Source organism: Meriones unguiculatus, chromosome 16, assembly GCF_030254825.1.
Source record: "Meriones unguiculatus strain TT.TT164.6M chromosome 16, Bangor_MerUng_6.1, whole genome shotgun sequence".
Lineage (NCBI taxonomy): Eukaryota > Metazoa > Chordata > Mammalia > Rodentia > Muridae > Meriones > Meriones unguiculatus.
In genome coordinates this window covers 17,402,894-17,420,800 of record NC_083363.1, presented here as the reverse complement: position 1 = coordinate 17,420,800, position 17,907 = coordinate 17,402,894, and the positions used below count along the sequence as shown (strand labels likewise).

At 42.1% G+C, this 17,907-nt stretch overlaps 1 protein-coding gene across 2 annotated transcripts in view; it reads right to left on the bottom strand.

Moving 5' to 3' along the window:
- Positions 1-4,260: 4,260 nt before the first annotated feature.
- Cabcoco1 (ciliary associated calcium binding coiled-coil 1) overlaps positions 4,261-17,907 on the bottom strand; it is a 101,948-nt gene continuing 88,301 nt past the window's right edge. For both annotated transcript variants that reach the window (XM_060369412.1, XM_060369413.1), the window contains 3 exons: positions 9,827-9,949; positions 9,275-9,415; positions 4,261-4,651 (listed from right to left, as the gene is read on the bottom strand). In XM_060369412.1, coding sequence (XP_060225395.1) covers positions 4,577-4,651; positions 9,275-9,415; positions 9,827-9,949 — 339 coding nt within the window. In that variant the 3' untranslated portion in view covers positions 4,261-4,576. The remainder of the gene's footprint in view (positions 4,652-9,274; positions 9,416-9,826; positions 9,950-17,907) is intronic.

Genomic DNA, 17,907 nt, shown 5'->3' with positions numbered 1-17,907 from the left:
CTTTATATATTATGGATATTAGCCCTCTATCAGATATAGGGTTGGCGAAGATCCTTTCCCAGTATATAGGCTGTTTTTTTGTTCTGTTGATAGTGTTTTTTGCTTTACAGAAGCTTTTAAGTCCCATTTATTGATTGTTGCTCTTAGAGTCTGTGCTGTTGGTGTTCTGTTCAGGACGTTGTCTCCTGTGCCAATAAATTCAAGGCTTTTCCCCACTTTTTCTTCTAGCAGGTTTAGTGTATCTGGTTTAATGTTGAGGTCTTCGATCCACTTGGACTTTAGTTTTGTACTGGATATTAAATATGGATCTATTTGCATTTATCTACATGTAGACATCCAGTTAGACCAGCACCATTTGTTGAAGTTGCTGTCTTTTTTTCCATTGTATGGTTTTGGCCTCTTTAAGGAAACTACACCTGTCATAATAGCCACAAATATCATAAAGTACGTTGGTGTGACTCTAAACAAGCATGTGAAAGACCTGTTTGAAAAAACTTTAAGTCTCTGAAGAAAGAAATTGAAGAAGATATCAGAAGATGGATATCAGAAAGATCTCCCGTGCTCATGGATCGGTAGGATTAACATAGTGAAAATGGCCATCCTGCCCAAAGCAATCTACAGACTCCATGCAGTTCCCATCAAAATATCAACACAATTCTTTACATAACTGAAAGAACCATTCTCTATTCCATAAGGGAAAACAAAAAACCTGGAATTGCTAAAATAATTCTGTACAATGACAGATCGTCCGGAGGTATCTCCATCCCTGATCTCAAGCTGTACTCCACAACAAAAGTAAATAGTAAAGTTGCCTGGTACTGGAATAGAAACAGAGTGGTGGATCAATGGAATCAAAAAGAAGACCCAGCAATAAACCCACACACCTACGGCATTAACCCTTTGTTGGATAGAGGATTGGTGAAGATCTATAGGTTGTCATTTCATTCCATGGGCAGGGTCCTTTGCCTTACCTAAGCTTTTCAATTTCAAGAGGTTCCATTTATCAATTGTTGATTTTACAGGATGAGCTGCTGGTGTTCTGTTCAGGAAGTTGTCTCTTGTGCCAATGAGTTTGAGACTCTTCCCCACTTTCTCCTCTAATAGATTTAGGGTATCTGCTGTTATATTAATGTCTTTGATCTACTCGGATTTGAGATTTGTTCAGGGAGATATTTGTTTATATTTATTCATATAAATATATCCAACAAAATATTTGTTTATATTTATTCATATAAATATGAATCTATATGATTTGTCTGCATGTGGACATCCAGTTAGATCAGGACCATTTGTTGAAGATGCTGTCTTTTTTCTATTATATGGTTTTGTCTCTTTAGTCAAAAAACCAACAAACTAGGGCCCGGAGGGGCTTGCTGAGACTGACACATCAACCACCAACCATGCATGAACTGGACCTAGGCCCCCTACAAAGATGTCAAAGATGAGCAGCTTAGGTTTGACGTGGGTCCCCTAGTAAGGGAAGATGGGACTGCATCGGACAAGGACTCACCTGCCAGCTTTTTGATCACTTCCCCCTGGCGAGACTGCCTTGCCAGGCCATAGTGGAATTGAACACACTCAGTCCTGATGTAACTTGATGAGCTGGGGTGGATAGGGAAAGAGGTGGGGGGAAAGGTGAGCCTGGGAGGGGAGGGGTCATGAATCTACAACCAGAATGTTGTAAGTGTTGAAAGTGATTAAAAAACAAATTAATTAATTAAAAAATAAAATAATTTGAACAGAAAAAAAATTACCCCTACTATATAACCTCATAATATCAGGGGTCTTTTCATGAGAATATTCTCTTCTCCAGAGGTCCGTAGATTATAGTCTTCATACTAGAGGGATTATCTTTGTAAAAATATCAATATCAATTAAATGTTACTATGTAAAGTTTGTTAGCGTTTTTTTCCTTTTTTTTTTTCTCCCGAGACAGGTTTTTCTGTGTAGCCCTGGCTGTCCTGGAATTCACTCTGTAGGGCAGGCTGGCCTTGAACTTGGAGATCTGTCTGCCTCTGCCTCCCAAGTGCACCACCACCACTCCACAACATTTTTTTTAATGCTTTCTTTTTAGGTTAAAAATACAAAAAAGAAATGTGTCCAGTGACCCTCTGAGTGCTCTGCTCCGGCCAGTTATTCAGCTTTCCTTTCTGTTGCAGGGTCTTCGCACTCACATCTCTGCCTGAAATGCATTTTCTCGCACTTTCCCTTGAGGAGCAGCCTCTGTCTCTCGGGTCCCAGCCCCAGTGTAAGTACTCACACAGTGCTCTTGATGGATGCTCCCTCTCCGACCCCTCAGGCTACACCAGGATGCTTCATTCAGTTTTTCCCGATCTCCCTGAAACTTATTTTGGCCACGGTGTTCACTAGGACAGTCAGGGCGGAGATAAAATTTGTCCCTGGACAACCAGTCAATGCCCAATCACACAGGCATGCTCAGCTGAGTGGACAACAGAGGACTGAGTGGATGGGTCTGGATGTACTGGTCATGTAGTAAGTAGGTGTTCAGTGCCAAAATTTAAAAAAAAATGGTAAATTTTCTCTTTAATTCCTATTAACTAGGAGATGGATGAAGACAAAGGTTGAGTGTATCAGCTTATTATGGGAGTCCAGGTTCAAAACCCTATTCTACCACTTGTGTAGCAATGGGAACATTACTATAAAAACCCCTCTACAAATTATCTTCCGCAAAGTATGTGCAACGGGGTTTGAAGCTGTGACCTGCCAATTATTATTTTACTCTTTATTTTATTTTTATTTACGTGAGTGCTTTGCCTGCGTCTATGTGTGTGAACTGCCTGTGTGACTGGGACCCACAGAGGCCAGGAGAGGGTACTGGATTCCTGCAGATGGAATTATGGACCGATGTGAGCCACCATATGGGTGCTGAGAACCAAAATCTGGTTCTTCTGCAGGAGCAGCAGTTTCTCTTACGCTCTGGGCCAGCTCTTCAGCTCCTGACCTGCTAATTGTTAGTTGTGTAACTTGGTTTAAATTATGTGCGTGATTTCGGCTCCATCCACCACTAATGCTTACATACCTACCGGTCTCATGGGACAAAGAAGATTAAATGTGTCAAACATCTCTATCTATCTATCTATCTATCTATCTATCTATCTATCTATCTATGAATATCTCACACTGTTCTTGATTGGGTTTACATGCCTGCAGTCCTTGTCCAGGGATGCACTTTTGTTTAGGTCCTTTCTAGGTCATCGATTGCTGTTGAAATTTCGTTTGATCATTTCTAGAAGCTGCTTTATTACTTGTCCTTGGTTTCTTCATTGCTGTCTCTGGGAAAAAGACAGCCAGGAGAGTGCAGGCCAGGAGCCCTCCTGGTGACCTCATGCAGCTTTTCATGTTTTCTGTATGAAGAGGAGCTAGGGTTGGAAGGCAATCCCAAGGTCTCTAAATGAGAAGCAGGGGTGCCTTTATCCTAAGAATTCCTTATGTCTCTGGAGTTGGGGATTTTGCAATGCTCTCAGTTTCATCTCTGTCTTAGAAGAACATGTTATGGATGGTTTCCCAGCATCCTGTCTGAGAGAGTAAGGCCATCATCCATATCTATCCAAGTGCCACCAAGAATCACATACCTCAAAAATTCTTGAGGGACCCCTCTCCCTTTAACACTGTTGTGTCCTCATTCTAGAATATCCCTAAGTCTAGGAATATATGAAAGGGCACAGGTAGTGATTAATTACTCTTTCTAATTACGGACAAACCATTGGCACATAGCTATTTTCATCCTGAAATCGTGTTTTCATGAGGGTATTTAAAGGCTTGAGGCTTTTCTCCTTGAGTCTCCCTGCCCCTATCCCTGTGCAATATAATGGGTTAATTTTAGGAACTCTGAGTTTGATTTGTATTTAAGATTTTTACAATCTATATATAGGTTGGCCTTTAATAATCATTTATACATTGCTTCTTTTTATATAGGTCATGTGTTCTCCTGGGAGGGTAACAAGATTAGAAACAGCAAATACAGTGCAGAATAAATTAAAATGCTTCAAACTGCATTGTATAATTTCAGAAAATTGGTTTCACACTGAAACATTTAAATAAGAAAACCAAATGAGTTAAATAAGAAAAAAAAAATAAAATAAGTAAACCAATCCTGCAGCACATGCTGGAATGGCCATTGTTTAGCAAGTTGGCCTCTCCTCAAAGTGCTGCCTCAACATGACAGCCCATCTGGCCAATAAGGGTTAAAACTGTTATTATTTTTCCTCTTTTTTGGGGGGGGTTATTTCAAAAGGCTGGTTTCATTCCCGTGGAAGAGGAATATGTTTATTAGTCAAATGCCATAGGATCGTGCTAACAGTAATTGTATTTTCATATACAATTCTCCCAAGTCTTGCACACCAGGCCGTGCTGTTGCACTCGGCGCTGCAAACTCAGGGGTGGGGGTGGGATGTGAGACGCAGGACGACGCGCTGCTTAATCAGTCAGGATGATGAAAAGTGGGTTTTCCTTCCACGGCTGCATGCAGGTGACACGGCACTCTAGAGACTCTATTATTCTGGCCAGTTTTGTTGGTTTCTCTGAAGTTCAGCTTCGCTTTGCTCTTACTGAGTCCTCAGGTCTTTTTCAATTTCTCTATTCGCGCATTAAAGGCCTCTTCCTGTACTTGCAGCTTTTCGCTTATCTCGTTCTGTGGAGACAATCATAAACTAGTGGTTATGATGGAGCTATCTTTGGCTGCACATTGTCTTTGCGGTTTTGACATACTAGAGTGCCTAAAGACAGGCATTATCCCTCACACACTTTCCTGCTCTGCAGACAGGGCTGTGCTCCAGCCTGTGGTGATTTGATAACACTTTAACGTATTTCTCTGCACATTCCCAATGTATAGCATGTCTACCATGGACAGGAAGTGGTATTTGGACAGCCGTTTTTCACACAGCCTCATGCTGGAAGACAGAACGACTGATCTGCATTTCCAGACAGATTTGCCAAGGAGGGCTGAATCAAAATAACTGCTTCGGGTTCGGTTGGTGCAATGTGGTGGGCCCCTCCACCCTTTGTTTTGGCCTTCCCTCTGGGGCGTTCTAAGTGGGATTCCTGGAAGCTTCGGTGTGTGGAATAACAACACAAATAATCTCATAATTAAGAGTGCTCATCATATATTACAATTCTTGCATGCATGCCACTATGTAATGTATAGTTGGTACCAAAAAAAAAAATTGGTGACAGGTTTTGGGTGACCATGGCAGCCTCTGGTGGTGATATTCTGCAAACTAACACACCTACCTGTGTAATCCCAGAAATGCACCTCATTGTATTTGTGCTATATCTCAACTCTAGGGACTCAGGAAACGCTTTCTTTTCATTAAGATGAATGACACGCTGCACCCAGGGACAATGGCAGTTGGGAGCCTTTTTGCTGTTGCGTGACCAGGGGACACTGACAAGTATGTTTATTGTGAAATCAGGAGTTCAGTGAGTCAAAATCTAGAATATTTACGTATACGACATAATTTGAAATCTTTATGGGGACTGTATTTGCAAGAGACTTTTATTATTATTTAATTTAAATAGAGAAATAAAAAGCAGTACTGTTTTACTAGCAGATATGATCAAAAACATTTTTGTGGATTAATGTAATTTTAAGAAAATAAATGTAACAAGTGGTTTTGAAATGTTTCCCATGATTACCACTTGAATGAGATTCGGTTTTCACACCATGGAAAGAGTTATATTCCTCATGGGTCACCTTGGCGACTTAGGATTTGTGTGAGTATAGAATGGGGCAGGGCTTTCAAGGTGGTTCTTCCTCCTCCTTCCTCTTTGGTCAACTTTTGACTTCTGGTTTTGTCCCATTTTTTTCTTCATTAGTGGTAGAGTGGATGAGGCAAGGGAAGGGACAAAGTGGTCCCCTAGTCACCCTTTTCACTGATACCCCCATGCGGTACTTTGGTAGAGCTAAAACGTGGTCTAGTTTGGATGGATCACTTTGGACAAGCAGCCACTTAACCTCTATCTGGGAAAAGAAGTAGTGAATAGGGTTTAGTTAAAATTGTGCATTTGTAATCCTGATAAATATACTTTACTAATGGCATAGTTCACTTACATATTCTCACAAAATAGGAAAAAGTATTATAGCTTATGGCCTGACATAAATCTACGGCTTATTGCACCGTGTAGGTGCTGAAAGGGCCTAATGAATGGTTTTGACACAGTTCTAATTGGTTGGGAAGATGTGCCCTAGCCAGACGATGGGCTTCTTCACGGATGCCCCTCTGTGTCCACCTTATGGCCGGCCCGCCATGCACTAGCTCCCTCTGTGGCACCTCACCAAGGTTTTCACAAGGTTTTGGGATTCCTTCTTGTGTTTCCAGGAGACGGAGTTGATTACGCTGAGCGTGGTGGCTTTGGAGGGAAGGTTCAGGAAGGCAGCACGTGCCCCACAGAACGCTGTCCTGGCAGGAGAGAAAGCTTCCAGACCTTCAGACTGCGGTGACTGGTGCTTTAGTTGTGGGCCAGCCCGCAGAGCCTGACTGAAAGAGCTCTGTGTGTATTCACTGGATCCGTTGGTTTGCTGTGTCTCCTTGCTACTTCTCACAACACTCCTGACTAGGCACGCTGCCTTCAGCTTGGGGCTGGGCCTCATTCTATCTCCTTAGCAACTGTTCTGAACCCCCTTGTGTTCAGTAGCTTTCACCGACCACTACCTCAGATGACTTTTCTAACACGGACAGTTCAAAGCTGACCTAAGACACCATCAACAGCATAATGGCAAATTCTGTTCACTTTTTCCTCACGTGATTATTATTATTTTTTCTTTTCTTTGCTGTTGTCAGGGCCAACAGCCAACATTTAATGTAAGAGTTTAGGATTATCATTCCAATTTCTCTAAAATGTGATTCTTTAAATATATGAACATTTGTTTCATTGGGTCTTATTTTTATTATGCAGCCCAGGGCCAAACTAATTTCATTTCTAATGTATCCTTAAAATGAAAACACCTAAACTATATTGGCTTAAAATGTTCGGTCTATTTTGTGAAATTTTAATTGACATCTGAAGGCCACGGTAACTTCATTCTTAATAAATCTCTAAAACTGCAAAGTGAATTATGGAAAAAAAAATAAGTGGGTGAACATAAAATATTAAGGGCTTACACTCCATTTCAGGAGGTTCTATATCAGAGAAGTTGATATGGGCTTGGAATCACAACAGACAAGTAGCTCTGAGACAATGTACTAAGACACGAATTCTCGAATTCTCTACTGACCTTTTCAGCAAACGCCACAACAACTGTATGACTTTCACAGAAGGAGGAAGAGAAAACTATGGAACAACCATAAATGCTGAGAGCAAAATGCGCAATTTTTTTTTTGTACGTATGGCAGACGCATGTTAGCGACACACAGGCTTGAAAAAGGGTGCGTCAGGCTTTAGAACCAGGGGCACATAAAAGTGCAAAGTAACTCAGCCCATGTGACACTGGAGGAAAAACTTAGGTGAGGCTCGGGGCAATTACCCAACTTGGAATTTGTCCAAGAGGAAGGTCGACCAGAGGGAAAGGATGAAGCCAAAGTGTATTGCTGGATTAACAGTCAAAGTACCTTGGATGGTGCTGGAGGTGTAGCTGGGACCAGGCTCATAGCACCTGCTGAGCCTGGAGACTGTAGACAAACAGCAATTGCTCTGGGTCCCTTTTTTTTTTTTTGGTCTGTCATCAGAAGCGCCCACTTCACTTGCATGGAGGTGATCAGGATTACAGAGAGAAAACGCGGAGGGTGGTTTGCTATCACGAGACACTAGAGAACTCCATAGCATCTTCCCAATTGGCCTGAGCTGATTAGACCCACCCAGCACCGAGAGGCTAACGGTGCCTTCAAGGTCTGGGTGTGTCCCTGCTCGTCCGCGTTCTCTCGGTGCATGATTGCACTTAGGCTGTTGGACTTCCAGGATGGCTCCGTGTCCGTGGGAAGATAACAAGCACACATGCCACACTAATCCTATTCTTTCTGTCAGAGGAGTGAGGTGCCGGCGCTGCAGACTCCGAGGCTTTAAAGGAAAATCATCAGCAAATAGTTAAAAACACGCCGCTCTCTTCATGGAACACGGCCTTGGTCAAGATGTTTTCAATTGTGGGTCCTGCAAACAATTCTCTTGCTTGTCTGGTAGTTCCCCGGCAATAATTCCAGAGCTGTGAGATTGCAAAGGAGCCCTGGGCCGTGATTATACATAAACTATATTTAGAGGAAATGTTATCAAATCTGAAAAGGAGGTATGTTCTGAACTCAGCTTAATTCAGCTGCACTCTGCCCTTCTACACAGTAACCAGTTATTACATTCGCAGGCCTGTTAACAATAGGCCTTTGTGTAAAACGTGTTCTTCCACTATTTCTGGTAAACACTAAACACCCCTTATTAAGCTGGGGACTTTGGCTGATTCTGTTGGCACCGGATCATTAGATGCTCGTGTAAATATTGCAATAACACTTGATGATTAAACGCGGAACAAGGTATGCTTAGGACAATCTAAGCCTTTGCTCTTCCCAAATTAGTTATTAATGCAGTGTGCTTTTTTTAAAGATACGGTCCCAAGTTCAGATGAAAGGTAAATTGTTCCCTCAGATGCATCGTGCTGTTGTGATTTATGGTCATTTCTCAAAAGATGCAATTCACTTCATTTCAGCACTTGGCTTAGGAAGCGATGTGGATTCCTGTAAGTCCTTACTTGGAGGTGGTAGCAGCTGTTTGTTTCTTGGACAGGCTGGGGATGTGTTAAACACGAAGTGGCCCTATGGGGGACGATGGGCAGCTGCCCAGAGGTGGTGCCTATTACCCGTTTTCAGGGCACCCTGGGTGCACATGGCTTAGAGATCAGTGATTTGTGAAGGTGGTGAGGGCCTGAGAAATATTTCAAACCTGAAACTGGGTGAGGTGACTCAGTGAAGCACCATGGCTCCATCGGGCAGTGCTCGCTCTTCAGAGGCCCTTGAGAGCCACTCGCTCTTGCATAAGGTGTGTTTACAGTGTGGCGTGGCTCAGAGCCTTCACCGTGCTGTTTTTCTGGGGTTGCAGTGTCGAAAGATTTGCAGGCTGATAACACACAGCACACGAGGTGCTGCTGGAAAATCTGCTTTTGGGATCTTACTGAATCCAAACGACTCAGCTGAGGATTATGGAGCCTCGTGAGATAGTGTGCAAACCGTAAACCTTGCTCTTGCTTGGCCAGAACTGAGCAGTGTTTACAGATGTTGAGGCTCACGCTGCCTAACTCACCCAGCCTAAGGTGGAGTTTACTGTCCATTCTCAGTACCTGAATGTTCATCAGAACCTCATCTGTCACCCGAGCCAGCGCTGATTTTACATCGTCAATGGTGAAGCCTGCTAAAGGATCCATCTTTGCCCTTTCAGTCTCCAGCAGGGACTCCTGAGATCCTTGCTCTTGATCCAGCTCCTAAGACATTGGAAAGACACACACTCAGATATTGAAAGTAAACAACATTTAAGCGAGCGCTCAGGTGCTCAGAGATTTCCAGGCAATCTCAAACGTCTATTCGGTGCCTTTGTCCTACCAGGAGCAATGGTGAACTGGAAGGAGACTATAATTTTATATTACCACATATCTTGGGGATTACCAGAGACTTTGGGGACTTCAAGGGTGGAGCCTGGGTAGCATGCAGGGAGAAGACAAACAAAAACAAAAAACCAAAAACATCAGTAGGCTCATGTGTGAATCAACTCTAAAAGGAATATTTATACTGGCCAGGAAATAGTCAGAGGCAAAGATAATGGGAGGACATGAGGTTCTTCTCATCTTGTGCCCAGATAACGCCTAGCAGGAGGAGGAAGGGCAGCCTCTACCTACCTTCAGCTCCGACTCCAGGGGTGGTGATGGCGCCATGAAGGTTGCATAGATGTCCACTGAGATGCCTTCCTCCAGCGGGGCTGGGAAAGGGAGGTCCGCAGGCTTGACAAGCTCAATGGTTTGCTGGAAAAGAAGAGTTTTTGGTGAGTGGCACCGCCACAGCCAGTTCCCTCAACAAATCGGCATGGATGCCATCTGCTTGGAATGTTTAATACCATTGCCCTCTTGGTTGCCTGGCGCTTTTCAAGCATTATCTCTCACTCACAATTAGCATTGTCTTCTCCTTGTTCTTGTACTCTGTGGTTGAGGGTTCATTGGTTTGCCTTGATCTTGGCACCAGGCCCCGCCTCTCACTCCTGTTTGCAAGCTCTTTGTAGGGAGAGAGCGAAGCTTCAGGCTCCTTGTGTATCTGTCTTATCTGTTGTTGCCAGAGGGTTCAGGACTTAGTATTCTCAGTAACAAGTAATTGACACAACTTAACAGGATGTCAATGTTCTTGAGGGTACAAGCAAAGTGGCTATCAACAACCTGGGGCGATAGGGTTGGCCTTGCCATTGACCTGAGTTTGATCGCTAGGATCCACATTAAGAAAATACAAAAGCCAAGCATGTTGGTATGTACTTGTAATACCAGTGCTGGGGAAGGAGAGACAGGAGGGTTCCTGGGGATCGCTGGGAAGCTCCATCACTTAATATAAAGTAAAAGGTGGACAGTGCCACAAGCAAAGTTAACCTTTGGCTTCCATGTGCATGTGGTGGACGTGCGCGCGCGCGCGCCCACACACACACACACACACACACACACACACACACACACACAGAGAACCCAGCAGCAAACACAGCAGAATCTCTGAAGTTCAGTGTGTAAATGAAACCAGAGCACTGTGAATCAGCAGAGGGACTCACAGAAACTGTGTGGCAGAGCCAGCTGACAGTACCCAGCCAACAGGGTATAAATGCAGTAGAGGAAGACTGTCAGCAATGGCAGCCTAAGATGAGGAGAGCCATTGGTGCCAGCATTGGCAGGGTCCATCCAGCCGCCACTAGGTAGAGTGAAAGAGGAGATGAGGGTACTAACAGCATTAAACCTCCGGATCATTTAATTAGTTCCTCTTGTTCTAATTCCGTGTTTAACAAGCAATGTTTTTGACTATAATTTAATTTCCCATCTCAGTTGATCTGTAAGGACATGCCCACTTGAGTGCTCTGGTTTTCATGTCTTCCACATACCTCACTATAAATCAATAACGTGTTCCAATTTACATAGCTAACTCTCATGAGCTTGTTAGTGATGCCTTGAGATGAAGTCATTCAACGCTGTGCTGACAGAGTTGGACCTGAGCACAAAAAATTTGAAGACAGAACTATGGAAAAGCATACCCTACCCCATTACCATCTTAGGATGCTTTTGGGAAAACACACACACACACACACACACACACACAGACTCGTACAGTCATTTCTATCTTTTCTGTACTACTCTCTCTCATTTAAATATTAATGTTTTTCCTTTACAGGTTTTAGATAGTGCTGGAGGGGGATTTTTTTTTCCATGGGTTTACAAGTGTGTATGCATTTGAACTGAATTTATATCATTAATCTTGGTTGAACATGTACAAAGTTGCTGTTTAGTTGTAGTTATATAAAGGCAAGGAGATTCGGCAGTGGAGAGGTGAAATCATTGGTCTAAGATCAAATAATTACTTGATGACAGTGGTGGAGATCAAGCCGAGCGCAGTGGCCCTTAGCTTTGGCCATTTTCAGTAAACTATAATTTACCATTAAGTGGCCATCCTGGGAAATTATTGATATTGCTAAACATTTAATTTTTGTTCTCTTGGATGATGTCATTCCTGCTTTTATCTTGAGTAGATTAAATGTTCAGCAGAGTACTGAGGAGACATCAGGACAGTCACATTCACAAACTGTTGCTTTTTGCCGAGTGAGGGGTAGAAGACCCCTATCTCCTCACTATTATTTGCCCCCCATCAGGCTTGACTTGGAAACTCCCAAATCTCTTGGTCTTCATTTTTCTCAGGCAAGAAAAAGGGCGACCATGCTACAGTGTCCTCTGAAACGTTAAGGTGAAATACAGAAAATGCCGGTGGGAATCGGAGACTTGGGAAGGAGCTGGGGTGTTAGCGTGGAGTCGTGGACTTTAACATATGGCGCAGGGTGTGTTCGGGGGTGATAGCGACAAGAGACATTGAAAAGAGCTGATTGGCTTGATGCTGGCACTGAGCATGCGCCGGTGGGCGGGGCGATGCCCCGAGCATGCGCTGATGGGTGGTAGACCGCTGTCCTTGTTCACTGTCGCCGCCTTCCTGCTCTGCTCCGGGCACCCAGATTGAGGGGTTTTCTGCTTGTTTGCCCTCATCTACTGACATTCTCTACAGAGAGCCTCTCCATTTGATGAAGCGGAGCCCACCGTCTGCCCTCTGCTACCCTGGTCCTCCTCAGATTCTACACTTAAATGCAAACAGATGTTTGTGTTCAAGTTTTATGTTTTCTTCCTCAGTGCCTCTGTGGTCCAGATTGATTGACTGATTCCCTTTTAAAAGATTGTATGCATGTATGCATGTGTGTATGTAAAGTATGCGTTGGAGTGTCTTGGATGCCAGAAGAGGGCATCCCCATAGAGTTTTGAGGTGCCCAACATGGGTGATTGGAACTGAACCCGGGTCCTCTAGAACCCAAACCACTTAAGCCATCCTATCCCATCCTCCCTTTCTTTCTTTTTTCCCTCACTTTCTGTATGTATGTTAGAGTGTGTACATGTGTCTATATGTATATGTGTAACTGTGTATGTGTGTGGATGTATTTGTATGTATGTGTCTGTGTATATGTGTAAATGTGTATGTGATGTGCAATTATATGTGTTTATATGTACATATGCGAATGACTATGCATGTACCTATGTGTGTGTACATGTGGATGTATATATGTTTGTACATAGGATATGTGTGCATCTCTGCATGTATATATACTGTGTCTGTGTGTGAATGTACATGTGTATGGTGTATGAGTCTATGCTTGTGAATGTACTTCGCGTGTATGTATATATATATAGATGTGTGTGTGTGTGTGTGTGTATGTGTGTGTTAATGTACATGTTTGTGTCCCTGTACATATATGCATGTGTGTGCCCTGGCACACATGTGTCCTTGGATCTCTCTGGCTTTCTTTCTTCGGTAGATCGAAGCTTGTATTTATTCCCAGAAGCTGAAATTATGGCTGACAGTTGAGGTTTTCTTCCTCTTGATTTTTTTTTAAATGTGTGTATTCATATAACTATTAAATTGATTCAATTCATGCACAGGAGTGGGGGTGAGAATTTCTTTTCTTTGCATGCTCTGCATACTGTTAATGAACCAAACCACAGCTGTTTCTCTCTTTCACGAAGAATTAAATTTAGCTGTGTTAGGCAGGAGACGAAGGTGCAGTTTTAAATGCAGAGTTTGAAATAAACAAAAGGCTCCCGAGTATCACAGTGAGTTTTTCCCTATGGAAAGTGGTCGCCTTCCTTAAAAAACAAGTCCAAGGGAAATTAGAATCAATAATTGTGGCGAGCACACGGAGCCAGCAAACATGCTTAAATGAAACCGTCTGATGCAATACTTTCTTTAAAAAATACAATTAGGCCTTTGTATTTTTTTTTTAACAAAACCTCATGTTTTACAACAGCGCTGGGTCTGTAATAAAATCTATTTAAAACAGAGAGACATGGTCAGCTTTATTGAGTTAGATTTTCTGAGAGAACATTATAATTTCCTCAAGTCTATGAATAGTTGAAGCAAATTAAATAAAGCCAGTTTTATAACTATTTTTGTACATTCCTGTAGGATGGCAATTGTCTCATATTTTTCCCCCCTCAAAAGTCTAATATGTTACCTTTTAAATCTGGAAAAATAAAAACAGAGAAAGGATAAAGTAGGCTTAGTTAAAAAAAAAAAAAAAACAAAAAGCAAAATAACAAAAAGCAAAACCAACCTATTTGTCTGAATTTAACCACCTCATGACCCCAGCCCCTTTTCACAGAAGACTAGCACCCATGTCACTCAGACCAAGAATCAAAGGGTGATACTTAGAGTGACTTTACTCAGGCCTAAGGTTGAGCTTAAAAGGTAGGACTTTCTGATACACACACGCATCCATTTGGCCAAATGACTGGTTTTGCTTGACTTTCAAATACCCCCAAAATATTGCTTTGGATGTAAAGCAACCAATGTGCTTCTCTTGCCATTTCTGGATGCTTGCATGCAAACGGATATAATAAAAACAGCCACATTGCTCCATGCAAACACCACTTCTTACTATTTTTTTTCTGATTATGAGCAGGCCATTTGAACGAAGGTGAGTACATTAAAAGCTCTAATAAAGAGGGGAAGAGATTTCTAAACAGAATAATGGACTGTTAAGTGAACATGCAATAAATAACATCCACAGATGTGGTCACTTGCAAATTAGTTTTGCATAACTTACTTTCTGCATTTTCCCCAGATGTTATCTGTTACATGGAAATTACCTGAAGCTGGCTATATTGTTCTTTGTGTGTGCATTGCACTTGTGTTTTTTAAGATCGTTTGTAATCTGTGCTTAACTTGACTTATGCTACGGTATTTAAGGAATATCAAATGAATGGCTTTTTGGCATAATTTAATACTCATCAGTACAAAACTGCACCATCAAATGTCTTTTTTTTTTTTTTTTTTTTAATGTAAGCCCTTTACTTAGGAGCCAAATCGAATCACTAGAAATCTTTTGAAATGTTGTGTTTTCAATATGAATTGGATATCTACCATGGGAATAAATGCTAGGAATTTTGACCTCTTCTGGAGGGTCATTTTGGCTCTGAAAATATGCTTATAGGAAATCAGACTCCGTCTCCAGATCTTAGTGTGCCTGAGCAGTCCTGTGAAGATGTCACAGTGCTACTCCATTCTTCTAGACTTTCTGAACTAACGTTGCCAGCAGTGTCCCATCCGTTGCTTCTTTTCGGAGAATGGGGAAGCCACAAATGTAAGTTTGCACTCTTAACAAATCCTGAAGGTAGTAAATTTGCAGTTATCAAAATCTGTTAGTAGTTCATCTGTGATGTTAGAGAATCTACCAAGATTACAACTTGCCACAATTCTGAGTGGTAGAAAAGCAAGAGGAGAGAAAAAATGTACTGGGTTCTGTTGTGAGCCAAAGACAAAAAGTGGGCTTGCTCTGAAAAGACGTTTGTTTGGAATTGTTGGAGAATGACTTCATGTGTAAATCAGAACTTACTAAAATATGTCAAAAGTTTCAGAAAGCAAACTTGATTGCCAACTCTCCCCGCTATTAACTGAAGGGAAAAGGCACACGCAAAAATTCCTGTAAAGTTTTAACTGTCCGCCCCCCCCTGCACCCCGCCCCCAAAGGAAAGGCATGACTCATTTGCAAGTCTAATGAGGAAGTGCTTGTGTGCTTCTGGACAAACTTTAGCGACAACAAATGGTGCCCAATTGCCCACATACACTGCATCTAAAGTTGTAGCGTATGAATGGCACCTGGAAGGTCACAGGGAGGCCCCGAACATAAAATGAAGAGAGGAAATTCAAAAGCAGAGATGAGCACAGAAACTAAGCAATCCACTTCTGGAATAGTGTGTGTGTGTGTGTGTGTGTGTGTGTGTGTGTGTGTGTGTCCTGGCCATTACAAACATATTGTAAAGGTATATCCATTGCTGCAGATATCACTTTGTTGGAAGGGCTTTCTTCCTTCTCTTCCTCCTCTTCCTCCTCCTTCTCCTCCTCTTCCTCCTCTTCCTCCTTTTCCTCCTCCTTCTCCTCTTCTTCTTCCTCCTCTTTTAGTGTTTTGACTTGGAAATGCAGAAGCAGCAGATTAATTTTTCTCTCCTATGCTTAATATGCAGTATTTACATTTTGAAAAGGTTCAAAACGTTGCCAGGCTCCTGCAGGCTATGAATTGACATCTAATAACGAGTGCTATTTTTACCCACAGCACACTGGTAGTTTGAACATTTATAACTTAACAGAGCTTCGGGACCAGCAGATCCACACACATGCTAATCACCTAAAGAGGGACCCGGGTAACACAGCACAACAAGCCTGGGCAGGAAATGAAGACGCCCCACTCCAGCTGAAGCTGCAGGGAAGAATTTAAATTGGCAAGCCCCAGAAAACCAATTTGCAATCTGGCTAGAGTACACCAGTTAACACCTTGGACCCATTTTTATGACTGTATCTTGACTTGATCTTGTTTATCTTAGGCTTGAAAAAAAGATTTTTCTTTTTTTAAAGTTGGATAATTAAATAAACTGATTCTAGAGTCTTTTAGAGCCCTTTGGGATTTGCAAGGGTTTTTCTGTGGGGGGCCAGTGATAATATTTGATAGAACCGGGGTGTGCCTCCCATCATGACCACAGATAGCCAGACCCTTGCTAATGAATCGGAAAAGACCTAACTTCTCTAGTGTAAATGCAATTTAGAAGCAAAAGATGTTTTGGTCTGGCTCTGGTACAAACATTTCCTGAGGGGTAGAACTGTTCTTCAGATGCCCAGATATTTTCTGAGGACGCAATAATCTGGAAGATCGAAAGCTGAATTATAGACTCTGGGCTTGGCTCTGTTCCTAATTGTGTGATGTGAAGAAAATCCCTAGGCCTCAGTTTATTTATCTATAAAACAAGGGTAATGATAATTGCTACCTGGCCACTACATCGAATTGTTTCAAGCACAAATTAGATAATGCAGATAAAAATGCTGGGCGTTCTTCAAAGAGAGAGGTATTATTAAACCTTATTATTATTTATAATTACTGTTATTATTCAAAGGATCATCTTGCTGAGGGGGTCAGTGGAAGACAGACTGCAGCAGCCATATTTGAAGACATGGGTCCATGCTATCTATATCTGTTAGTGTTGCGTGTGCAAACTGACACACTCAGTAGGATGTGCTATCACAGGGCTTTCCATGCAGCGAGATGCCAAACGCACCCGCTGCCGCCTCGCTGGATGAGCTCCCTGTGCTCTTTGGTATTGTTAGGTATTTCACAACTGTGTCACGCTATCAGAAAGTTAAGCAATTCATCTGCTTAGTAGAGGAGGGGATATTTACTCTCTCCCTTGGCTAACTTATCAGTCTATCTTTTATTTTTCTGTGTCAAATGTGGCCCGTGTTGGCCTAGATCTCATGTGTTCCCTCTAACACATAACACTATTTTTTTTTTTTAAATCAAAAAGAGTTTGGCCTTACGAGGTGGGCTTTCGATACTTCATTTCTTGTGAAAATGAAGTATCGGTGATGATCTTGAAAGTACTAAATTTGGATTTGTACTTTTGATTCTTATACTATCTGGCAACTTCCTCAGGGTGAGAGTCGAAAACATGGTTATAAATAGCCAGGAAACACCGAATGAGTTTTCAGAATTTGTTTTTTTTCAGACCACCTGCAGTATGCTTCCTTACCCAATCGTGTTGTATAATAGACACCCGCAAACAATATGAAGTATTAAAAAACCCCTCTGGTCATACATGCATTTATGCTGGTTTCATTTGAGATGTTATATTATTTCTGAGGGTTTTAGTGTTAAAGATTGAAGTGCGTTAAATTATCTCCTTGGGAAGGGCTTGAACTTAAACAGCACTGTCTGTGGCCAGAGGGTCAGAAAGATTAGTGAAGCTGTTCGTAGAAAGCCTGTTTTGAATGGTTAGATAGATACTTTAAATCTTTATTTTACCTTCTTCCCTTCTGCATATTCATTGGCCCTGCTGAGGCCTTATGTACAAATGAAACTAATCCACGGTTTTCAAATTTTAGAATATTCTCTCTTTTCATGAACAACTAACTACCTGTCATTTGCAGAATTTATTGGCAACAACAAATACGAAATCTTTTTGGTCGGTTGTGGGGTGTGGGTGAATGGGATCAGGGATTCTTTCTGTAATTTTGACAGTTTAAAATCCCTGAGCAAGAGGGGGCTGCATCTAGTTGGATGAAGTATTCGCATAACTCATTAACTTCAAAGAGTTCTGATTAAACTATGCTCAGTCTTAGAGTCATCAGAAAAATTGGGAATGGGGGAAAAAACCTTTTT